General features: G+C 37.4%; 1 protein-coding gene across 4 annotated transcripts in view; it reads right to left on the minus strand.

Moving 5' to 3' along the window:
* Nucleotides 1-25,369, minus strand: part of MYPN (myopalladin) — a 69,886-nt gene that overhangs the window by 7,789 nt on the left and 36,728 nt on the right. For 2 of the 4 annotated variants that reach the window (XM_042818484.1, XM_042818485.1), the window contains 15 exons: nucleotides 24,082-24,229; nucleotides 22,601-22,672; nucleotides 22,256-22,397; nucleotides 21,298-21,321; nucleotides 19,689-19,805; nucleotides 18,568-18,937; nucleotides 15,950-16,534; nucleotides 15,835-15,879; nucleotides 14,081-14,228; nucleotides 6,305-6,526; nucleotides 5,658-5,807; nucleotides 4,373-4,452; nucleotides 3,771-3,900; nucleotides 2,155-2,362; nucleotides 1,298-1,463 (listed from right to left, as the gene is read on the minus strand). In XM_042818484.1, coding sequence (XP_042674418.1) covers nucleotides 1,298-1,463; nucleotides 2,155-2,362; nucleotides 3,771-3,900; nucleotides 4,373-4,452; nucleotides 5,658-5,807; nucleotides 6,305-6,526; nucleotides 14,081-14,228; nucleotides 15,835-15,879; nucleotides 15,950-16,534; nucleotides 18,568-18,937; nucleotides 19,689-19,805; nucleotides 21,298-21,321; nucleotides 22,256-22,397; nucleotides 22,601-22,672; nucleotides 24,082-24,229 — 2,607 coding nt within the window. Of the gene's footprint in view, nucleotides 1-1,297; nucleotides 1,464-2,154; nucleotides 2,363-3,770; nucleotides 3,901-4,372; nucleotides 4,453-5,657; nucleotides 5,808-6,304; nucleotides 6,527-14,080; nucleotides 14,229-14,615; nucleotides 15,807-15,834; nucleotides 15,880-15,949; nucleotides 16,535-18,567; nucleotides 18,938-19,688; nucleotides 19,806-21,297; nucleotides 21,322-22,255; nucleotides 22,398-22,600; nucleotides 22,673-24,081; nucleotides 24,230-25,369 lie in introns of those variants that run through there. The other 2 variants (XM_042818486.1, XM_042818487.1) reach the window with 2 other exon arrangements.

The raw sequence follows: 25,369 nt of genomic DNA on the forward strand, positions 1-25,369 counted from the left end.
CTTAATACAAAAGAAGGTCTTTTGGATCCATAGAATCATTAAGGTTGGAAAAGTCCTCTAAGATCATCTAGTCTGTCAACCCATCACCACCATTCCCACTAACCCATGTCCCTAAGCATGACATCTACGTGCTTTTTGAACCTCCAGGGATAGTGACTAGCACTTCCCTGAGCAGCCTATTCCAATACTTGACCACTCTTGTGGAAAGAATTTTTTCCTAATATCCAACCTGAACCTTCCCTGGCAAAACTTGAGGCCATTACCTCTCATCCCGTTGCTGTTACCTGAGTGAAGAAACCAACTCCCTTGTCACAACCTCCTTTCAGGGCGTTGTAGAGAGCAATAAGGTCTGACCTGAACCTCTTTCCTCTCCAGACTAAACAATCCCAGTTCCTTCAGCCGCTCCCCATAAGGCGTATGCTCCGCACCCTTCATACCTTCATTGCCCTTCTCTGGATACACTCCAGCACCTCAACGTCTTTCTTGTAGTGAGGAGCCCAAAACTCACTGGAAGATTGGATCAAGTAAACTTTCCTGTCACAACAAATGCTGCTGCTGAGTCAGCTTTCTTTGCAGAGAGACTGCAAGCTACATACGTGAGAATGTAGTGCTTTTTGTAGTGATAGCAAACGGCCAATGTCTGCATAAGATCAGTAGTTGGAGCCAACTAAAATCATATTTATGCCGAAGTATCAACCATTTTAAGCAAACAAACAATTTTTTTAATCACAGCTGCAAACACTAATAAGTTTTTTGAAAAATAAAAAATATCAATGTATTTGAATGGAAGAGCTGAACCTGATCACTGTTGCATCTTTTAAGAGAGGATCAAAGCCTTTGCCTGTGTTTGTGACCAAGCTTTGTTATCGACTTCCATATCTGATGTGCTAAGCTCCCAGTTATTCCATGCTGTGTAGCATTCATACCACAATCTAATTGTTGAGTTTGAATTCATTTATATTTAGAGCTTAACTGGGGAAAAAATAGTTTAGAGAGCAAAGAAGCTGCTAAAGCCCATGAAAAAATACTGTAATAAATTCAATAACAAGATATTTATCACGCCTGTGGCCCAAAAGGCTTATTGCTACCCTCTGAGGCATTGGCACATTATGCTCCATGCCTTTTTCTGTACCAAGGACATAGCTCTTCATGTCACACAGTGAAGCCAGCATTTTAAAACGTTATGTGGGAGAAATAGTTTTAAGAAAAGCAACACCTGTTTCAGTAAAAAGCTGTGTGATAAAAACAGTTGGTCTGGCTACAAGAAACTTCAATTATGGATATGCTGTTACAGTACCTCATTCTCTCTCTGTTTGATGGGATGGTTTCATTATCCTTCTTCCAGTAAAATACAGGAGGTGGCATTCCCACAACCCTGCACTCTAATCTGACTGGGTACCCTTCAGGAACACCACAGTTCTGAAGCTTCTCCAAAAACATGGGAGCTTTTTTTACTTCCTTCGCTGGAAAAAGAAACAGAACTAGTGAACAGTAGATACTGTATTCTGATTTTGATTGTCATTGAACAATGTAGAAGAATGAAATAAAAAACTGTGGTAGTGAAATAGGCTGCAATTTTTTTAATGCGATAGTGGAAGGAAAGTGAAAAGCCATGACTGTAGGCTCTGTAAGAGAACATAAAACAAGAAACATGCAGAGCTGTTGTTCATTAAAGAATGTATGCATGTATGTAGGCATTGGGTCTAAACCAACTACCATAGCAGGAAATCAATGCCCAATCTATTGATTTCAATAGCTTACACCTTGCAAGGCTTTATTATAGAAAAACACTCAAATTTGAATTTCTATTATTCAAATATACTGTTAAAATCAATGAAACTGGGAAAGGCATCTAGAAGACTATACATATTTTATGAATTCAGATTCTTGGCATTTTCTGTGAAGAAAATTAAGAATGTTATTTTTCCAAGGCAAGAGAAGTAAAGTAATGAAGATTCAGAATTCTTACAGCCCTCTGCTAGTAATAGGAACGTACCTACCAGGTCCATTTGCCTCCTGCAGCTGTAACACTGCTGTTTAACAGCTCCACTATAAGTGAATTAACTATTTTTTTATACTTTTCGGTAGATAGATTAGGCAGGGGATTTCTGAAAATAACAGCAGTACTGTGAGTAGTTTTCCAATGATTCTTACCTACAACAGTCAGCTCCAGACTAAATGAATTTTGTCCTGTTTTATTAGTGGCAAGGCAAGTATAAGTTCCAGCATCATTTTGTGAGAGAGGATCAATAAGCAAAGAGTGAACTCCAGTCTCTCTGACCAGCATCTTGTGGGTACCGTCTGGTAACACAGGTTTGCCATTTAGAAGCCACGTCAGGTCTGGTGTTGGTAATCCACTCACCTAACAGGCAATGAAATAGATAGAGGCAAATGTCAAACTGGCATATTTTATTAAGTTAATGGGTGAGCTTGAATTCAGATGCAATCTGAATAATGTGTCAGCTTCTGTTTTTTGCTGATTAGTTCCAAAAAGGATAAAAGCGAAAAACAAATCTCAGGAGAAACACACATTGAAATGCCCATATTTTTCTTAGTCAGAAAGGACAAAACTTGATTATATAATCAGATTCCATCCTAAGCATATGCTACTTTTTTGGTTGTAATTTGGTTGTAAATGATTATAAATCAAACCCACTCAATTTAACAGACATTATAAAGTATTTTATACAAATGTCTTTGTATTTCATATTTTTTGGTGAAAAATATAGGTTATTTGTAGCTGTTAAGCTGCATGCTTCTTAACAAGATGAAGCATTTTAGAAAGTAGACTGTATTATACTTTTCAAGATCTTTCTAACAGATAAAAGTACTTGCTCATGTCCAAAATATTTATTTGCATACAATACTCTACAAACTAGGGAAAGAAGGAAGTGGAATTTGCCTGAACGAGGACTGCTTTCTTCCAGGTCTGTGCAATACCAGACATGCTTTGAGGCTTCACAAGCTCTGCCTGGATAGCAGAGCTAAGAATAGCTAAATTCTTTGGCACCTTCCCTGGCAAACTTCACATTATAAATTAAGTAGTAATTGACCTTATTCATCTTCAGGGAAGTATTAACATCTGTTCTATAGCTTCTACTCTCTTCAGAGTAGGAGACATTTTGGAGCTTCAAAGAGGTCAGGGTCAGCACTACCACCACCTTCTTGTTTGTGCTACTGGGATATAGAGGAACTACCAATCTGTGTTGGAGCAGACAAATTTATTTATACTGCTTAATAAGTGGATGCTCATTATGCATACTGTAACCTGTGACAACTCTGTTATGTGGGGATTTGAATATGTAAATTGGGATGTTTCAAGCTAGGGAAGCATAAAATGAACTGGGCTTTGTTCCCTCTTTTTCAGGAGTATTAATCTTCAGTCTAATACAATGGGAACACTATTTTGAACAGAACACAATGTGCTGAACACTCTTTTCTTGTGAATTTATGTTATTATGGATTAAGTTCAAGAATCTGGAAATACAGACAAAGGACATAGTGAACAAATCTAGCAGTCTGAACAACCCCCTAACTGAACCTTTGTTTTTTGGGGATTGTATTCTTTGCGTTCTTCCTACCATATAGCATGTACTGAAAAGAAATCCCCTGAATCAGTTCAGAGAGAATGGCAATAAGACATAATTTTGAACTTGGAAGTATTAAAACTTTAACATAAAGTGATCATGCTAGTAATAAAAATACTTAACAATACACATATAGAAGCAGGGATAAAAAAAATAAAGAAGAACAGAGAGTAGAGTTAATACCTTACAATCCAGCCTGCAAAGTCGCCCTTCATGTGCTACCATGTCACCTGGAGCCTGTAGAAAGTAGGGCCTGAAAAAGCGTTCTTGAACTGCTTCTTTGTCTCCTCCTTCTGGCACCCGGGAGCGTGCTCTACAACACAAAAACTGTGTATATACATTTGGAAGCCAAATCCTTTTTTAATGTTGAATAAAGAAGAAAATTGTAGAAGAGTATGAAGATAGCTTGAGCTAAATTAAAGGGCAGACAGATATGCATAGATGGTAATTTAAAATTACATTATGATTGAATATTGGATATTTTCTATTTAGAGAGATTATCAAATGAACTATATCATATAGTATCATTGGGTTTCCAAGCTGCTCTTTGTTTCTTTTTGCCTTTTTTGGCTGAACTTCATCTTTCTAATCCAACCCTTTCCTCTAACTCCAGTGCAACAAGTGAAATAATAGCTTACCCCACCATTCGAAGATGACCTTCAAAAACGTTACATTCTAGAACTGAGATACTGGGAGGGAAATGCTGCCATTATTTTCACACTTGGGTTGAGAAATGAAAGAGAATGTGTTGAGATATAGCTGCCACTTATTTTGAATGCCTTTACCTGTGAGGCTGAAGTGTTGATAGTCGGCCCCGAACAGGGATACTCTGAACCATCAAGTGGCCTGAACAACTTACTCTTCCCTGCAAATCACATTGGAAAAAGAATTAATAGTTGGTTAATAGTTCATTCAATTGTAAAGCACAAATATTTAATATTTACAATGCATTAGAATTTATTTTCATTATGTGCAAAATAAGTATAATTGCTTTTTAGAAGCAAGTTCTATCAATGTGCGTTGGACTGCAGATAAGGCAGGGGTCCCTTTGTCTGCTTAGAGTGATGTGTTCCTCCAACTCTTCAAGGCTGCAACAATACATTTAGCAATAACTCTATGTAAATCAGCTGTAGTGGAAATGCTAAGTCACGGCTTGAGCCAGTGATTGAGCACCCGGTAGGAAGGCAGGGCCAACCCAGGGGAGCTGAGGTGCATGCAGTCCACCTGAGTAACCTGAGAACAGATGGAGCCAGGATCCACTGCTTCCCAGACTTCATTTAAGGGTTTGCAGTGGAGGTGGGGGGGGTACCTTGATAGAGATCCCTGTGTACCTGAGGCTTTCTAATGGTAAGGAGCTTGTTTCCTTTATTTCTGTGCCCGAAGCTGCTGCATTTGAGCATATCCTTACTGCAGCCTAGAACTTTGCTACGGTGCTATCATTTCTGTGCTTTCTATCACATTACAGCATTACACCAGCTTAAGTAGCATCTGTCCCTACTCGTTTGTTCCTGCTGCTGTATTTCCACAGGTACTGTCTGATACTGACTTTGTACTAGTGTAATTTTTTTTGTCTGTGCAGCCATGTGGAAACTGAGGAATAGTTGGGTGGAAGTATAATTCAGAATTCAGGGGAAAACTTCAACTGGAAGAAGCTGCCTGATGTAGTTGTCTGTACTACTAAATAGCAAGCTGAACTAGCACAGAGTGAAGGGGAGTGGTTTGGAGCAGAAGACTATTTGCAGTTCCATATTTTTGCAGCCTAGATAAAGAATAGTGGTTTAGTAAGGATTTCAGACTTGATTTTATTTGTTTTTCCTTGCTCTACCCTTTCTGTCTGAAACATTATGACTGCCTTGTCACCATATCTCAAAAGATATCTGAATGCAATGGCAGGGTGAGGATGTCAGAGGTAGGACAGGAGTTACTATGTGAAGGAATGCCCTTAGTGATTGAAGAATGTGAAAAATCTGAATTTTGACATGGTCACCACTCAGACTAGATGGCCTGATCTATGCTCCTAACATATACACAAAGCAAGTGTTTTTAAAGGAGGAAAATAAAATGCCTTACTTGTGGGTTTGCAGCCATAATAGTATAGTTGCCATCGTCATCATTAGTAGAAGCTTCAATATGTAAAGAACATGTTCCATCTTCTTCTCTGCTCATTTTGAAATGCGTGTTTTTCTTTGAAATCTGCTTGCCATCCTTGAACCAGTATATCTGATGAGGGGAAAAAACAGTGGCTTATGCTTGCTCTGAAGTGAAATAGTGACCGTAGCAACAGATTAAAAACATGACAGGATCTTGCCAGTTGCTTGTACAAATTTTAGAATCTTTAAAAAAACTTACAGATGGGTCACAATGTGAAATAAAATGATTGCAGGCTGAACTGAGAAAGTTGTATGGCTCCTTCATACAGCTGGGATTGCCAGGCTCTTTTGGTTACCTCAGATCAGCTCTCATCTTTTTGAGAAGTTTTTTTTTGTTTTTATGACATTGTCTTGAAGTAATGTGGTTGTGATGCATCCATACAGTGCATCCAGGCTCAGGAGCAGGTATTGCTACTTTAGCGGTTTGGGGGAAATAACTTGCGTTAGAGCTCTCTTCACAGAAATATGTTCTTCCCAATGCAACTTTCCAGAGATGTGCAGGAAATATCAGGTGGTTGATTTTTTTTTTTTATTATTCCTTTACTGCTAATGTTGAGAATGACTTACCTTGGGAACAGGTATCCCAACAATTTTGCAAGTGAATGTGATAGGAGATCCTTCCGTGACCCGGAAATGCTTGAGTCTCTTGTCAAAGATGGGCGCTATGTATTTGCCTGTAGGGATTTCCTCATGCTGAATTTCATCATCTGATTCATCCACAGGGGTACGTTCAAGGCGAAATTCTATTTCATTCATCAGCCTCTGCTCAAAACTTGAAATCCTGTATTCCTGCAGAGTGAGAGGCATAGCATCTGAACAAGATGAGTCATGTTATGTGGTATTTTCAGTCATTTGCACTTTTGGATTAACGATAAGTGGGTGAAAATAAAAAAGCCTATAAAACTAAGACTTCTGAAAAGGTCTGAATTTATTCTGCAGACGTGGATTCTCACTGCATTTGGAGTCTGCGAAATTTAACTAATGAAACTAAGTATATTCTAAGGCAGTAAAAAAAAAAAAATCATTTCTCAAAATTCCCAAGAAAAGTCTAAATAGTTTTACACCACTGATCAAAAAAAGAACTTGAAACAGAATTTTTAAGGAACTCAGAAATTAGTCACCTGCTAGTTATTTAAATGAATACTGCTACATATTTCAATTGAGAGCTAAATAAGGCATACCTACTAAAAGAGAAAGCTGGCAAAAAAGTCAAATGTTTTCGGAGTACTTTACCTTCAAGATAAAACCTGACAAGTTCCTAACTGCTGTAGCAGAGAAAGCAAAACGTAAGCCATAAACCCTTAGAGTACTGAATAGATAGGACACTAGTATATCTCTGTGAATGACCTCTTCCAGATAGTTTTTTGTTATTATGAGCATCTTCCATAATCCCTTGATGTCATCTAGACACTCTCATTCTTAGCAGCACTGTTCTGCACTAGAAGGTCTCATGTCAAGACCAAGAAACATTTGATTAAATGTGTTGCTATGACATTAATCTTCGCATTAACTACCAGGTTCAGTTTGTAATACCATACCTGTATTTATCCTGGGCATTGTGAAGCACTGCAGATAGACCTGAATGGACTTGTGTGGGAGCGGATGTTTCTTAGCTACATTAACACAGACAGCTGTGAGAATATCTTACTTAAGTCATTAAAAAAAAATAAAATAAAATAAAATCTGTGTGAACGTGTAAGACATTCACGACAGAGTGGAAGTCAACCACTAGGTGGTACCATCCACTTTCTTGGTAGGCTTTGTTTGCTCTCTGGGCAGATCAGCTGCTGCTGGTCAGCAAACGATTTGAAACAATTAAGTTTCAAATGTTGATCTTTTTTTGTTTGTTTCACACAGCATGGCTCAAAAAATCACTTTAATAGATCAAATTTTGATATCAGTCAAGACAGTAAAAATCTGATTTCTGTTCAACCAATACAATCATTTTTCCCTTTAGATAGCAAGAGCCAGTTATGGTGTTCTAAGGGGAAAGTTAAGCAATCAGTCTTTTAGCCTTGATACTAAGAAAAGGTCTGCATGTTTTCAGGAAGGAAGAATCAAGTAAGAATCTGGGAGTGACTCCTATGTTTTAAGAAACATCTTGGTCACCAGAAGGTACTGCAGTCATATTTTGATTCTAGTCTCCCATGAACTAAGTAATTCAGATGTAAATTTTGTGGCAGCCAGTGTACTGGGAAACAGATTTGGAGGCTTTTTCCCTTCCACTCCCTTGAGAACTTTTAAATAGATTCCTTCACATTGCTCATGCACTCCTTAGCAGCAGAGAGCAAAGTCTGTGGAAAAAAAATTTCTTCTGAGAGAGGATATTTTTTTTCCCTGGGTCAGCCAATAGGACCTATTGATTCTATACATAATTCTAAGAACAAAATTATTTTCAGTGCTTTCACATGCTGCGTGGCCTTTGGAAATGTGTATGCTAATTAAGGACTAATTAAGCTAGATGTAATGCCTTTCTCTCTTTCCCTTCAACCAATGATCAGTCACATGATAAAATGTAGCAGGTATGGTAGCCTACCTGTTTAAATGTGTTAGTTCTTTTTATGTAAAGAACCTTTAACAATTGTGTAACTATTTCTGGATATTGCTGATATGATTGCATAATTATATCAGAAATGCTGTATCTGGCTTTATGTTTCTAACTTGTTATGTCTAGAACTTTGGTACTGCTAAGTACTTTTCAAGGGCAACAGGGCTGATGAACAGGAGGTGAGGTAACCCACAAATCTGTCACCTCAGAAACTAGACACAGTAAATCCATGGTGACTTTACACTCTTATAAGGCCTCTGAGCTCAGATTAGAATAAAATGAATGAAGATTTAAAAGTATTAAAAATAAGGAAGAAATTATTGATGATGAGGCACTGAAACAGGTTGTCTCCATCAACACTGGGCTCTTCTCACTGGCTTCTGCAATTTTGTCTATGGAAGCCACAAGAGTAATTATCTTTTCATGCAGATGAAAAGACAGTTTCTGGCCTGGGAATTATATGGGCTGACTGCATGTGTTTGGACTGCCTGTTTTAAGGACTTATAATCAAGGGCATATATAACATTTTTTATTGTAAAATATTAAAATTCCTGCAGTGTATTATATTTATACTTCACTCTTAGTCTTTCAAATGTGTTGATAGTGTGCATACGTATGTTTGTATGTTTTCACATAAACCAACAAGGCTAAATTAACACTGCTGTTTAAAATTTTAACACCAGCATACATAGATCAAAGAAGTTACATTAAACTTCCTTTAAAGAACAGAAATCCCTGAAGTAAGGAGAAATGCATACGGAACATAATCTTCATAATTTTTTTCATAGGTGATAGATTTCCTTTTAGGATTATCAAGGACAGAAAATGCCTGTTAATACGGCTTTCTGAAGAACTGTTTTCATCGCATAAGCCATAAAACTATTTCTGAATATGTTTACATAAGCGTAGTAGGGCAAAGTGTGCTGATGTGATTTACACAAGTGTTTTGTCAAGTGAACAAGAACAGAACAAATCAATTTGGTCAGTGGGTACGTTGTTAATACTGGGCTAGAGTTCAGCATACTGAAGAGACTAAGGGAATGAGTACAAAGGTTCCAGCTCTGCTTCTGGGTCAAAAATATAGAGAGCCAGCTACATTTTGGCAACTTCTGTGAAATGTAAAAATGTTGCGGTCAAGTAATCGTGGAAATTACTACTGATGTAAAGGTTAGAGAAGCTTTATTGAATGATGATTCAGATACACTATATAAAGGTTTTATTCTGATTACCACTCATTGCCAATTCCATACAAGTTCCCCAGTTCAATCTCAGTGTTGTAACTTATATTAGATTGGCTTTTTGGCAGAATTATTCTAAATCCGGTTAACAATTTGTCTAAGAAGCTGGCATATATTGCATCTTAGTGTCTGTTTCCAAGCTGTAACAACTTGGCTTTAAAGTCTTTTGACTGAAGTCTCCTTTTTAGTTTGGGTTCCCTCTATGTCTTCCCCCATACCACTGCCCTGGAAGTCAGGATAAAAAACAGCTAATCACTGATCATTATCACTCAAGCAGTTTATTACTTGGAAATGATTTATTTTGGTCTTCTTACATGGCACAGAGCACAAATGTCATAGTATCCACATGTGAATATGAATACTTGAAGAGTCTAGCTATTCATCTGTGCTACACAGACAATTGTCAAAATACAGATCAGCTCAAAGTGATTGAACAAGATGAAAACAGAAGAAAAGGCAAATTAAGTTTATTTCTCCAACTGCCACAAGCTTATCAGCCTGAAAGCATGAGCAGCTCAAGATTCCTCCCCTAGGTGATGAGTTCTTCAAGCCAGGATCCTTACCAGAAATGAAAGCATCTGTACTTTGTTGATTAGATCAAGGTCTCGAGAAGCCATCTGCAAGTGACTGTTTAAGTACTCGCTGCTATGATTATTGGGAGTTTAAGCCTATTAATACCAGGGTCTCATAATTTCTTTGGGTTCTTAAATCCCTTTTCATTTCTAGTTTAGAGCAAACAAGCTTCAATAAGGATTCCATGGGACTTAATTCCCACCTATATTACCAAATTTTGGTAATTCAAGTCCAAAATTACCTGCATTTGCTGTCTTCAGTATATGATGGGTATATTTTTGAGCAGGATTTTTGGAATGTTTGAATTAAGTATAATTATTATGCTCCAAGGAACAGACTTCTTTGTGATTCTTGAGACCCTTCTGATGCTTAGTATGGGAACTACAAGGAAACGATTCTGTGTTGTAGTGTTAGTGGTGATGTGGTCCGTGTGATCAAACTAGGTTCTGCATACAGTTTTAGAGGCTATGCTATTTAATGATCTAAAAATTTTTGGACAAACCCTGTATACATTCTACTCTCAAATTAATTGTGAAGTATTCATTAGCAGAAGTAAAGAATATAGATATGGTGGCTGGGAATAATGGCATTATTTTCTAAACAGCTATAGCTTTACTCTTTGCCCTAGAAGTAAGGCAGTCTGGGTCTTACATAGCACACCAAGGAGCAGTGCCACGTGATGTTCTTCACAGGAAATGACATAGATATGTGGGCACAACTTAATATTCTTTTTCTGGGGAAAAAATGGTTTAAAAGAGACATAATACTTTAATCTTTATTTTTGCACAACTAATTCCTTTAATTTTATCATTGTACAGAATGTTGAGGTTTATTTTACCTCTGTTTTCTATTATATATTACTTGTGTAGCGAATCTTAAAGGAGATAATGTCATTCATTTCTAGAATTTGTCTACAAAGCATAATTTCCTCTTTTTGTCCCACTTGTGTAAAGACTAAATGTCTTTAGCCAGCCATTTAGAATGATCACTTTTCATTACAGATCTATATATTTTTTTCAATTTGCCAAAATGTCCTAAAATTGTCTGCCCCTTTCTTCCCATGCTTAGTCTTGTTTTTACGTGGTGTATTCCGATTGAATGTTGTGAAGATACCTTATTTGCAAGGAAGGTGAAAGGCTCAATGGACTAGAGTGAAAATTTGGGGAAGTGCACGTAATAGTGGCTGTGCTCCTTGCTCATCAAATCGCACAGTGGCCTGGATGCTCACTGATCTTATGAGTCTTGGATGTTTTGTTTCAAACTTGGTTCCCAAGAGGAACCTCTAAGCTCCGTTCTATTAAGGCATTATGGAGGTAGAGATGAATGGATGGGGAAGTTATTGCTCTCTTTGTGCATAAATACTGAAATAACCACTGGAGCAAGGAGAAGAATCCAGGTGTTTGTCCTAGTTCCTAGGCAGGAGAGTCCTCTTTCTCTCCATGTCCCTCTTTGTATCTGTCTTTTTTTTCTCCAGCAGAAACTGGAAGAATTCTAGCAGCTTCCTTAGACAATCCTAACCATTAAGCTGAAATGCCCCACTAAGTGAGGGCCTGTTCCACACTGTCTGAAACTTTTTGTTTTGTTTTTGTTTACTGAGCTGTAAAAGGTGAGAGACAGACTTAAGTCTCCTTGTCAGGAAGCTGTTCTGAAAGGTGGAATTTCTGGATTTCTATCCTGCTAGTGAAGAATGGTCTGGGCTACAGCCTGAAATAATGCTGTACCCACTGGCAAGAAGTTAGGCTGTCCTTCTGGGGGTTAAAAGCTGTAAACTTGACTGTCCTCAGATCAAGGAAGAAACTGAATTAAGTCTCCTGTGTCTTGCTGCAATTGGATAAAACTGATACTCAAATAGTGTATCTTCTGTTTGAAAGAATTGAGCAAATGTGATTTTGGATGTTTAGAATAACTGAACCACACTTTTTTTTTTTTTTTTTTTCCCAACATTCCTAATTGTACAAATTTTTACCTGGCAGTATAATGTGCTACCATCCACATAAGTCACAAGTATGGTGTTTTTTTTTTTTTTCTAGTAAAAACAACAGCTTGTTATTGATGTGCTTCATCAAAACTGCAGGTTAGAATCTTAGCAAAATCATATTTGTATTTCTGCCTGACTACCATAGCTGTACAAATCTGAAGACTAATCTGTTTTATGCAACATCAGCAAGATTACCAACTACATCCTGATTCTGGATTTCTTTGGTGGTGGTGATGAATGATGTACTGGATGAAACAAAAGGAGTACACCTGGATTATTAGATACCATGCTGAGTGTATAATGCTGACACATAGGAAAATCTTGACTTGTAAGCTAAACACTTCGCATGGAAGGCAATGATAGATAATAAATAGAGCATCAGGATGTAAATCACTCATTCTTTACTGCAATTTATACAGTAATACAAAAAAAATACTTTTACCTTAAGACACACGTGGTCATCTGCATTTTTATTCTGGATGATCTCTACATGCTCTGCAGATACTGTCAATGAGGTCAAATGCTGCTATTGAATTTTGGCATTATAATAAAGATAATGCTATAGGACGCTTTCTATAAGAAGGATATTTTGAAATTGCATGTAGAAGATACAAGGAAGCCAACAGTTGAGGATTCTTAGTGGATGTTTAACTCCATCATCTCTTATACAGAGTAGAGTTGCACTTGTACTTAATAGAAAGTGAATAAGGTTCTTTTCTCGCATCATATCAATTTAATGCAAACATGTAACATATGAGATGAAAATGTCTCAGTTTAAAATTTAACTACAAGAAGTAAAAACAGAACAAAATGAATGCAAATCCAGCTCTATAAAATATGATTCTCATATTGTTGATTGTTTTATAAATGGCAAAGCAACAGGAATTTTGAACAATGCTACGCACCTAGTCTCTTTAAATAATCACTGCTTTCACTGAGGAGAAAAATTAGACAAACTTTTTCAGTGTTTCAGGGATTTTGGAATTAAGTTTTTTGTTTGGTGTCATTTGGAATAGTAAGTATATAAATAACTTCTGTGTCAGCAGATAGCTTTGACACTAGTGGTCATCACTGTTTCTGAAGAGATTACTATGCAGTTAACTTGAAAGACCGATTGGTATTTCACAGTAGCTTTCCATATAATTTCTCTTAGTACCAGAGCAAGTACAAATTGTAACACTCGTGATTCATCTGCAAAACACAGTGCTTGCCAGTTGTTTTACTCAAAGTGCTTTGGTGGTGCGATCTGTCAGAAGGAAAGGTCAAGAGCTAAAAAAATCCACCCCAAAACAGGTATTACACTGCAGTTGTTCAGAGAGGATAACTTATTCCAGAAGTTCCATGGCTTTTTGCTTATCTTTGGATGTTCCCTGTCAGAAGGGCTGATAAATGTGAAAAGTTACCTTACTGATGACAGATCAGGATAAACCATTACTTGCTGTGTTAAGTCTGTGCTGGTGGGATGACTATGGAGGACTCCATAGCTGAGGTGAGAACAGTAATTGCTTCTGGCCACACCAGCTATCTGGAAGTACTTAGCACACCCTACAAGGGTGAATGAACCTGACTTATCGTGATCTTAACCTCAAAATATTATCTCATTTTTAATTTTTATTTTATAGACACTGCCCAGACTGGCGCATTTATTGATTCCAGTTAAGAATGAACTGATTAGTACTTCCTTGAGCTTTAACAACTCAAAGTTGAAAAATGAAATCCAATGTGCTTCTGTGAGAAGAAAAGTTTTGCATTCCTACCACTCTCTGATAGAGATTATCAGAAATGAAAAATGCTAAAATGTCACAAACTAAAACCTCTAGAGCTGCATCCCCTCGTATTTCCCTTTTAAAGCTTCACTTTGCTATTCCAAAACACTACTTACCACAAAAGCTTACTTGGCAAAGTAGTATAGCAGCTTTAATTGTGTAAACACCATTTATGCCACAAGTTGCATTACATACTTAGTTCACAAGAAAAAATTACCTTGTAATGCTTGATTTTCTTACCTGCTGGCTACTTTGTTGATTAGTATCATCTCTGAAATGTAGTTTTCTTTCCAGGTCCTTCACAAGTGCAGCTTTATTTTCCCGAATAGATTCATCTGTTGGTAACTGCAAAGGCTTTGGATTTTTCTTTGTTACTCCCTGGGTTGAGCTATTAAAAGAACATTCTTATATGCATACTAATACACATATATTCACCTGCATGATATATTAAGATTCAGTTATCTGAATATAAGCCATATAAGCCAAAGCATAATATACGATTTTTTTTTTTTTGGGGGGGGGGGGGGGTGTACTATTCTTGTGGTGTTTCTCATTCTGATTAATGCTATCAAGAATGAAATACATTTTAAAGAGAATAAATGTTACAGTATTATAATAAAACTCTAGGTTCTGTTTTGATGTATCCTGGAATGATGTTGCAATGGATTAATGCCATGATTATACAACTAGTAGGTTTCACTATATCATGCAATAATTTGGTAAGTTAGTACAATTTCATATTGACTTTTATCTCACATCTTCAGTGATGACTTACTTTCTATCGCTTTCCTTCATTTCTCTCACTTTTTTATGACACACATATAAAGCAGTTCTTTTTGATTTTGTAGATGTAGCACGTTTTCTTTTGGTGAGGTCTGAAAATAGCAATCTCTAGACTATCGTTTAAGAACTGAAACACAGCAGTCACATGATACTAGAGTACAAAGTTCTAGATTTCCAGTAGTTAAGATCTTAATAACAGCTCTAGGTAAAAGGCATGACTGACTATTGCTGTGCAAAGTATCTCCCCGTGGATTGTTCTGCATAAAAGATTCCAAGTGTGCCACAGAGTGATTCTGATGACCTACCTGTGCTGAGCAATTAGGAAGTGACGGAGCAGGGATGCAACAATGATTTGAAGCCAGGATTTCCTGGCACAGAAGGTGGTGAATGCTGTGTATATGGCAGCGCATTTTCTGTTGTAACTGCAGATGCATGGATCCATTATCAGTAAGATAAGTAAGAGTCTGTGCTTACTGATGGTTATCACTAACTGGAGGTGTACTGTTAGTAAAGTGGGAGATATTGCTCGCTTTGTACAGGATTTGGAGTTGTAAGAATAGAGTTGTACAGATGCTAACCATGCTAACACAGAACTCAGTCTCTGCAAAAAGGATAGTAATGTTAACTCTGTATGTGAGAAAGGAACTGTAAAGGCCACAATCTTTCTAGCATATCAATACCCTGATTTGCTTGTATGGTGCTATTGTCATTTTGTCAAGAAATCATGCTGGCTGTCAGTTAAAATATATCTGTGCAAACCATTAATTCTTCTGAGATTTTCAACGAGGTCTTAAATACAGGAAGTATTGCAACCAGAAAAATAATTTTCCATAAGTTATTCCTTTAGATCTACCATGTGTAGGAAATTGCATGTTGCAAGGTACCTTTTAAAAGTTGTGCTTACAATAGTGCTAACACGAAGTGCTTGCAATATGTAAGAATGCTTTTGTAGCTGATGTAGGCAAATAGTCTTACAGTGACTTAACCTGCAAGCTCATTAAATCTTTTTTTCCCCAGTAGAATAGTCCTATTAATCTCTGACTGAGCCCCCGTACTGTTGTAGGCATCTACTTGAAAATTCTCTATAGCTTGAATTTATCTTGCTTTGAAGAGAAGATAAATAAAATATATAAGCTTATTTTTATAGAAACTTCTCTCTTCTTAACTGAATGTAAAGGTTAGAAGAAATAATGAGAATATATGTCACTCACTCTATTTTATGAATGACCCGCATTTCAGGAAGCTCTTCACTGAACCTTCAAACAGAAATGCATCTTAGTTTTCCTCAATGTCTCTGCTTCTGCACGTACAGTTAATACTACTTACGTGACTGGTGTGCTTCTGGGCAGCCCCATAGCATTGGTTGATGGTGGAGAAGGAAGTGAAGGAAGCACAGCGCTAAGGAAAGCTACTGGATTCTGAATCCAGCCAGTTGGGGAGACAGGAGCAGGAGTCACGCTTTGTGGCTGAAACTGTTTTACACTGGATGTAGACAGTGTTAATGGGACCGTAGATTCTTTAGGGCTTGGTGAAGACTGTTCACTTTTGCCTGTAAATCCTCCTGATGACCTCGATTGTGCAGGTGGAGGATTTCCTGTGATATTTTCCCTGCTATTTGTTCTTTGCATTCCTTGAGAGACGCTGCTGAATATTGTTACTGAGGAGCTAGAAGAGGAAATGATAGGTGGTGTGGTCTGCGATGGTAGAAACTGCTTAGGTCGGGTATAGCTAAACGCTTGTGAAACAGAGGCTTTGCTTTGCTTGTACGTGGTTGAGGTGGACTGTTGATTGAGTGAAGTAGCAGAATTCAATGAAGTCGTGTTGAATGACAAATCTCTCGTAGATGTCTGATGCACTTGCTGTTGCTCAAGCAAGACCTGGTTGTGAAGCTGTTTTAACTGGGTCAGATCGCTGCATACAAAACGAAGATGAGCAAGATTAGTCATATCTCTGGGTGAAAACTTTGTACTGGCTATGTTTCTGTATGTGAACTGCAAGAGAAAAGACTATATTCTGTGATAGAATAACAGTTAGGGCAAGTTGCTAAATAACACTCTTCTTGTACTGTTAGAGAATGTCATGCTAGTTGGACTCTATACTTTCCTTCCTCCTTGTTCCTTGCTAGGATAATGATCAAAGTGCTTTGAAAATTATTTGGCTGAAGATGGTTTTTGCACTTCAACATATAAAATATAATTAAAGACCTTACCTGAAAATATTTAAGGGCTAGCATTGTCCAGTTCTGCTGTGTATTACCTTAGAACATCTTTGCTTGTGTTTAAAAAAAAAAAAAAAAAAAAAAAAAAAAGGTAGGACTGGGTTTGTTGGAATGAGAATTTGCAAGCCAGAAATTGCATGCAGTTATTCGTTTCCTGCTCACATGAGTTCTGAGAACAGCATTTTAGCTGATAAGGCTTTGTGATAATTCACACTGACACTTGATGATAGGCAGTAGTGATCAATTAGAGAATGCTCATGCAATTGTTATTTCTTAGATACTATCTACTGCATATTGTATTCAAGGCTTTTCTACTTTGCAACTAAGAAAAAAATACTTAACAAAATAAACCACAATGTAAAATATACATGGAAATACAGCATACAGAAAATATTCTAGCTTTTACCCTTCCAAAAAGACCCAAAAAGAATTTAAAAGAAACTGATCGTGTAATGTGTTGTCCAGTATTGAATAAATAGTTCAAAAAGTGAAAAATATAGAAGCAGAAACTAAATGGCACTGCCAAACCAAGTAAGTTAACCAAACTTTTTACTTTAAGAAATTATTGTTTCTATAATTTACTAAACAAAAATCACATTAAATTCTGGTTAAGACAGGAATTTCAAGCTTCCAAAACTAGAAAGAAGTTGTCCAATCCTGATTTTTTTTTTTTTTTTTTTGTCTCCTTCATATACATCTGCATATGAACGCACTCCTTTGTTACAGTTTGTGGGTTTTTCCTGAGAGAAATCATGGTTTATGAAAGCAGAGATGCAAGTTGTGGCCAACATAAACACTGCTTCTGCTCACCTCTTAAACACACTGTAGCTCTGCAAGTCGACAGGTCTGTGAGGCTGGGTTTCAAAAATAATAATAAAAAAAACATTCTGCTCCAGGTTCTTCCTCTGTCACTTGGTAAGTTATTTTCTTGCTTGCAATGTTTCATCCTATGAAATTACATCCCTGCTTAAGAGCATCGGTGAATTACTTTATAAAGTCCTTCCCTAGCCTTTAGTTAAGCTTCTCTCTGTTTAAGAAGTGTGCTCTTTGTTAAGCTAGATTTTGGAGGTTCTAAAAATGCTGAAAGGATTCTTAATACACTGCAGTGTATGTTCCAGAGATTTTTCTCTAAGAGAATTACGCAGCTGTTTAAAATTTTTTCCCTTGGACTCAGTGCACTAATCATGCGGGTGCTTTTTAGTTCAGTTGATTTCACATTACCAAACATTAAGTATTTTATCCTTTTCTTTTTTTAAGGAAAGTTTGTAAGACACAGTCATGAGGCATGGCCTTTGGGACTCTGATTGCTAGCTAGTTGCTTGCCCTGCGGGCAAGACTGAAAATGAATGCTTTTGGCAAAACTGCATACTGAGAATTGAGTGTGAGATAGATATCTGAAAAGCCCGTTTCTATTTTGCCTGCACGGAAGCAATGTTATCTGTTGTTTGCAGCTGAAAACAGTGTAGAATTAAATAAACCTTAAAGGGGTAAGTATTTTCTATAAACTTGGAGAATGCTTTTCTCAAGAGGGATATACAGAACATGTTTTAGAACATGTTTTCTGAGAGTACAGTTAATTAGATTAGCACTGTGTGATATTGCTTGTTCCATGTTTGAGTCTTGTGCCTTAGTGCAACAATCTCTTGGTCTATGAATAGACACTTGATAATGCAGATATTAAATAATATCAGTGATGCTCCTGAGGCTTAGAATACCTTTTACTTACAGCTTTGGTTTAGCCAGTACTGGAGGGGGTTCCTTGGATGGTGATGTTGGCTCTGGTATTTTCACTGGCTGTCCATTTATCTTGTCATGAAAATAGCTGGGTCTGGTTTTGTTTGTAGTGCCAAGTCCATCTTCTGGTGGCGATTCACTTCCTTTATCATCTTCAGGCAGCTTGAAGTGCACACGGAGGCCTATCTTGGAACTCGATCTGGGTTCATTGTGATTCACAAGAACACCTTCAAGTTTAGGTTTGGGGTTTTCATTTACTACACGCTGGGAAGGATTATGTGGGGGCGTTTGATTTTCAACAGCTATTGAGTTGATCGAGCTCATTGTGTGAAGGGCAGCAGCATTATTACTGTCTTCAGGTGCTGAAATAATAAATATCAAACTTTTGATGATAAATACCATAAATTATGGTGAACTGAAATTAGGGAATTTAAAATTGGAAAAACTCACTCTAATGTTTTTGCCAGCTGTTGGAAAGAGTAATTTGACCTTATTCCTTTAACAATGAACTCCCTTAAAGAAATATTGGGAAGGGGGAAGAGGCAGGAGGAGCTGCCTGAGCCCTAGTTTGGAAAATCCAGTAGTGTTCTACAGCCACATCCCTGTGATTTCCACCAGTGTCTTTGAAATACAAACTTTCTTTTCACAGAATTCTCTTACTCATAGTTGTGAAGAGTACTTTCACAGGCCTTGAGTTGAATTAGAGTCAAGTGTGCTGTGTTTGTTTTTTTTGTACTGGTTCTTTGCTTGCTTATCTGCTTAGTGCCTTGACAGCATGAATCCTGTTGGCAGCATAAAAGAATCTGTTTGGGAATTTCCTCCTTTGGCTCAGCGCTAAAGGACATTTGAAACAGCCAACCAGACAGCCCTTCAGATTCCAGAAATGGCTATTGCACAGATCTTAAAGTTAGCAAAAGCCCTGCTGTGGGAAGGGTTGTGGGGCATTCATTCCCTAACATTCCCATTTCCTTCACATTTCTAACTGGGGAAAGACTCTTTGAAAAGATGTAGCATTCTGTATTTCTGATCTGGATATGCTCCTTGGACCACACGGTGCAACAGTGTGCCCTGCTCATATTCACTAGCAAGCAAATGACTAAAGCAATCTCTTACCTTTGACAGTTAGCTGAGCTATACTAGATACTGTGCCATACTTATTGCTTGCAGTACAGGTGAAGCTGCCAGAATCTTCTGAAAATACTTCAGCAATAACCAGAGTACAAATTTCCTCTGCAAAACATCGGAGCAATATTATTACTTGTAATGAGCATACAGTGAACAAACACAAAGCTTTGATTACCAGAGGCGACATTACAGCAGTACCAGCTGGTAAATACATATGATAAAGCAAATGAACTAGATGATCTCCAGAGGTCTCTTTCGACCCCTGATTCTTTGATTATTACATCTTTTCTTCAGGCAGCTGGGAAGGGGAGGGAGGGTAGCATCTAAAGGGTGCCAAAACATGGACTGATAGCATTTTTTCTTTAGTCAGTGACTACTTTGCTACCATTTTGCAAGAAATGTTCCTTAAGCTTCACAGGATTAATATTTTATGAGTATTTCTGTAGAAGACTGTACCATGCTTAAATGTGATTTTCATGTCATCCCTAAGGAGAATCTAGTAGCAGAGAAGAGGTTATCTGCTTACAACTACAGAGGAATAATAGTTTATTATAGTAGTAGGATTATAAGAACTAGTTTAAGGCATTATAGTATCTAGTTTATAGTACTTGGATCTGCCAACTACTGCATGCATGGAAGTCCAGATTCCTTCTGAATGAGCAGCAGGTGATGAGGCAGTGACAACTGCACCCAACTGGTTACCCACTAAAAACTGCTTCACATTACTCAGCAGTGATGCCACTGGACGGTAAAGGAATGGCATCAGTAGGTTCTGGTAGAAGTTCAATTTATTCATTCCTAAATCTAAGAGGCACAGACATTGCAGAGAGAGGGATGATCCTATAAATTTCACAAGAGTCTATTTCAAGACATTTTGGGGGGTAAAAATATTTTAATATGGCAAGGAGAAAAGTTACCCAAGCCTGTATTCCATGATTGGTAATTTTTTTGTCTCAAGAGAGGCTACTTTATTTTTTATAGTGAAAAATATAACAGAGAAGGTGACTATTTTATGGAGAAGTAATCAAAATCTATAAGACTCCTTTGCTCAAATCAAGCAGAGTAGTCTGTGCTCTGCTCTGACCCTTAAAGTGAGCAAATCCAGTCACTTTTTTAGGATTTGCTGATATCAGGGGTGGAACACCTGATGTGATACTCTCGTATTACCGTGGTAGGGAGCAAAGGGAATGGCTGACATGGCTAAACATCTGATGCAATATCCCCAACTGGTGAAGTAGATAAAAATAGTGCAGACCTACATCATTTGGTGTACTTCTTAACCTCAGATGTAGGGGACCCTCATACATTAATGTTGTTAATCCTCAGCATGTAAACATGTAATGGTTAGGCCCTAGGACAGAACTGGGTCAAACCAGAATGGAAACATTATTTTCTTCAAAAGTGATGTAATTAATTCAAGTTCTATGTTTACAAAACATTCTGTAGTTAAACATATCTCACTACTAGCTATTGGATGTAAGTAAATTAAGAAATTGCTTTAATTACATTATAGAGTTTAATTATTTAATATTTTGTGAGGTTAAATCACCATAGTGATATACAGTGAATAAAGTGTGACCTTCTTGATGATACTCACCTGGTTCAGCCATAGATCGTGGTTCTAAAGGGAAGAATAACAGAATTAGTACATCAAGTATATTTTCTTTTGCCAATATATATATATATATATTTTTCTTGAACGCTAACTCTACAACCTGATCTCCTCTGTATAACAGAGTATTCCCTTTGGAGCAATGTTCTGTTTAGGGGGTGGCAGAGACAGTTAAGCCTTCTACTCAACAGTATGTCAAATCCTTTGTACATTATGAACACCTTTGAGCACTTACAAACAGAAAACAAATTCTGCAATTGCATTTGCAATTGAAAAATGCAATTGAATTTGCATTATTAGTTTTACTTCAGTGTGTGTTGATGATTTCTGAAGCTATTACGCGCATGAAATCAAGTTATGATAAAACAGCCTTTCATTTAGTTTTGATTTAGTGGGATATTTAAGGATTTTTCTACTGAGTTTTAGCAAATTCAGCATTCTAATGACTTATGTGAAAGCCACAGAAATTTCAGCTGTATTAGAAAAGGGAAATAGAAGTATATACTTATAACCAACCATGTATTATGTGCAAAGAGGTACATGTGAGAATGCTAATGTGTTCATCACATTACTTTTGTGGAGAAGTAAGCAATCCTCTGTCTGCAAGCACTAATGTAGTGGCACTTAAGTAAAAGATGAGGCTCTTCATAGGCAACAGAACTCTACATAAATGGTGCAGAAAGAAAAAGAAACAGCAGAATTGAGGCTGAGTTAGAAAAGGACTTTATAGTATAAAGGAGATCAAAGCAGAAGGCAAAACAATGCAGTAGTTTAGGGAATCTGAGACAGATACTACCTGTCAGCAGTTCAATTCATCCACAGTTTTGGCTTCTGGGACCCACATTTATTGCTGTAAATATGGCTTATAAGGCTCTTAGCATTGTAGTAAGAAACCCAGTGTTCCTATGTTAACAGTTTTGTTGCTTGCCTATAAGAAACCTACTTTTCTGTAATATCCGAAAATCTGGAGAATCTTCTATCAGTGTTCCTTCTCTATACCATTCAACCTTTGGGGAAGGCGCTCCTTTCACCCGACATTCAAAGACTACAAGCTGCCCCTCAGAAGCTGAAATATCCTGTAACATCTAACAAAGGAAATGAATACACACAGTCAGTACACGTTTTATTGGACTACAAGTAATACTGATTTCAGTAAGGCTTCATAAAATAACTTGAGTGCTTGAATGCCTTAAGAAATGCATAATTCCTGTATTTCCTTTCACAGCTGAAAAGTCCTCTCTATACAGTTAATTTATCTCTTAATGAAATATGTCATGAAACAAGTTACCTTTGTAAACACAGGAGCAGCAACTATAGGTCTTCCATCCAATCCTTGCAAATAGTTAGTGGGGCTTTCAGCCTGTAGATTGCAAAATACCACATGATGTTTGGGGAAAAAAGATTTTTCTGTGTGTAGGAGAGATGTGACACATCCTTTACAATCTAGTTAAATAATTTGAAAATGGAAAGGCTCAGGCACCCTCCCCATCCCCCCCTTGAATTTTAGATGAAGAGGGCTTCCTGTAAGAATTTTATTCTAGTTCAAATAATTTCTGGGATTGAGTAGTGAAAAATACATCAATTTTACAAAGCATTGCTATTACTAAATCCTAGATGAGAGAATTATTCAGATGCTGTATACTAGAAACATGGAAAATGTAGGTTCTGAAAGGAGGAAGAAACTTAAGTGAGTGTCAGATTGATAGGTGAATACTGTATGGTCGTTGAGGAGTATGAAATGTGCTTTATGCTCATGGAATGATACAAAAAGAGATTTTGGTGAGTGAATTCCAGAGCAAAGCTTACAATGCAGTGAATAAATGTTGCTCCATTGCTGACTATTGGAAAACTTAGTTACATAACTTGATTAGTAGAATTTCTTAATTGAAATAAAAGTTGCCCCAGAACACCAGAATTAGGGATTCAGCATCTCAAGAGAACACAGCCAAATTTTACACATGGTGTCTTACAGGCCAGGAAGCTTGAATGTGGTAATAAGTTTTAGAGATTATAATCATTTCTTAGTTAGGATACCTCTGTCAAAATGCATCACAAAGGCTTAGTTCTGTTTTCTTTGTAGTCAAAAGTAAAACCACATTGCTTCATCTGTTCCATCTCTTTAGTGATTGCCACCTATTTCTAGGCAGTACATGTTGCAAAGGCAATATAGAGGGAATTTCTCATTAACTTTTCAACAACTTTTAAATAAGTTTCATTTTTAAATAAATATCACAGTTCTTTCCTATTAAGGAAGAAATCTGTTATGATTATTCTGAAAGCGTGGAATGAAAAGGTCCAGAACTGCATGCTAACATTAATGGGAAACTGCTGTGAGAGAGGGAGAGGAAAAAATTGAAGGCTGCTGGTATTGAAAGTGATTGAGTCAGTCTGCAATGTGAAGACGCCAGTGAGCTGACTTATGCTTCCAAGTGCCCTTTGTGGCATGCAGTGTCTGACCTGCTGGAGTGCACACAGGCTTCTGCGGCTGGCTGAGCTAGCAGCAGCTGCTCCTTCTGCTCACTGCTGCAGAGATGCCTGTACCCAGGGATGAAAGGTTCCCTTCCCTTTGCCAGGTGGTAAAGGTTAGCTGGCAGCCTGGACATCTCGTCTGCATATGCAATTACTAAATGGCTGCAAGTTTCAAAGCTGAAGTGCAACAGTGAAGCAAAAACTGGAAAATGTTGAGATTCTGAGCCTCAGGCTGTGGATTAAGCACCACTTTAAGAGCTTGCTTTTGATTCTGGAAATGAAATATATTGTCTCTCCTACCTGATTAACTGGCATAGACACAGTCTGGACAGGTGCCGACAAAGGCTGGACCACAGTAGATGATGCCTTGGAAGTTTCTAGAGGCTTGGTTGCAGCTCTGGTAGCAGGAGGTGCTACCTTCATGGAGGTGTCAGCTGGCTTTAGGTTGCTGTGTAATATTAACCAGAAAGAAATTTTTTAACTGGAAGCTAGAGCTACGTGCATTTCCTTTGGTTATGTCTGTACTAGCTATGTGTCAACCCTGACGGCACTTCTGAGATTGAGTTCTAATATGTACAACCAGGTAAACTTCATTTTGGAAGAATCAGCCTGCATATCCTGATACTTTAATCACTTGTCTTGCTCAGATACTCCAAATGTAATAAAATGGCCTGAGTTAGCCCAGCTGTAGCTTGAAAACTGCTACTAACTGCTCTGAGTAGCATGAAAGGGTGATGGCAGTTTCTCTTGCACGGCTCACTAAGTTTGTATGCAGATCTGGGCTCATAAGGTAATGAAAATACTGTGGTCCACTTAGATACAGATTCAATAATCCTTTGAAAAGTTTTAAAAAACAAACAAAAAAACCCAACCAAATGAGAGGGGTGTGTTTTCTGACCAACAAATCATTCAGAGTTACTGTACGGGTTGACAACTATTCACTTCTTCTGTCTGTTCCTACATGGAAGTAAAAATTTTGACTTTTTATTTTTCTGGTGAAGTAAAACGATGCAGAGAACTAAGATTAAAAAAAAAAAAAAAAAAAAAAAAAAATCTCATTTTGAATTATGTGCTGGCTGATCTGCAATGCACCACAAATCCCTTCAGGAAAGCCAGCCTTCAAACCCCAGGAGGCAGTCTGAGATATTATAGGTATTCAGATGCATGTGGTAAGAGCTGGAAACTAAGCAAAAATAAGACACCTTGATTATACCTATACCTGATCTTTCAGAATTCTACTGTTTGAGGATGTCTGTGTACAATGTCAGAACAGCATTCTTGTTTTTTCTTAAGTAATGAAGAATGTGATGTTACTTCAAGATTTAATGATATTAGCAGACTCAAGAGATGCTGTCAAGTAATCAGGATGATGATCAGAATTAGGATCAGGATCAATACTATATTAATCACTAACGAGTTAATTGAGGAAAAACTGCTATTCCTGAGACACTTGGAAAGCTCTAAGCTAGAACAACGGAAAAACTTAGCAGTTGATCTCCAAACCTGTGAGATTTTCTTAATCTTAAGTTTTATATGAAACCTCTAAGCTTATTACAGTCCATAAATCAATCCAATCTGGTATATTTTA

Source organism: Centrocercus urophasianus, unplaced genomic scaffold, assembly GCF_019232065.1.
Source record: "Centrocercus urophasianus isolate 14NV4802_14NV808 unplaced genomic scaffold, USGS_Curo_1.0 seq_17, whole genome shotgun sequence".
Classification (NCBI taxonomy): domain Eukaryota; kingdom Metazoa; phylum Chordata; class Aves; order Galliformes; family Phasianidae; genus Centrocercus; species Centrocercus urophasianus.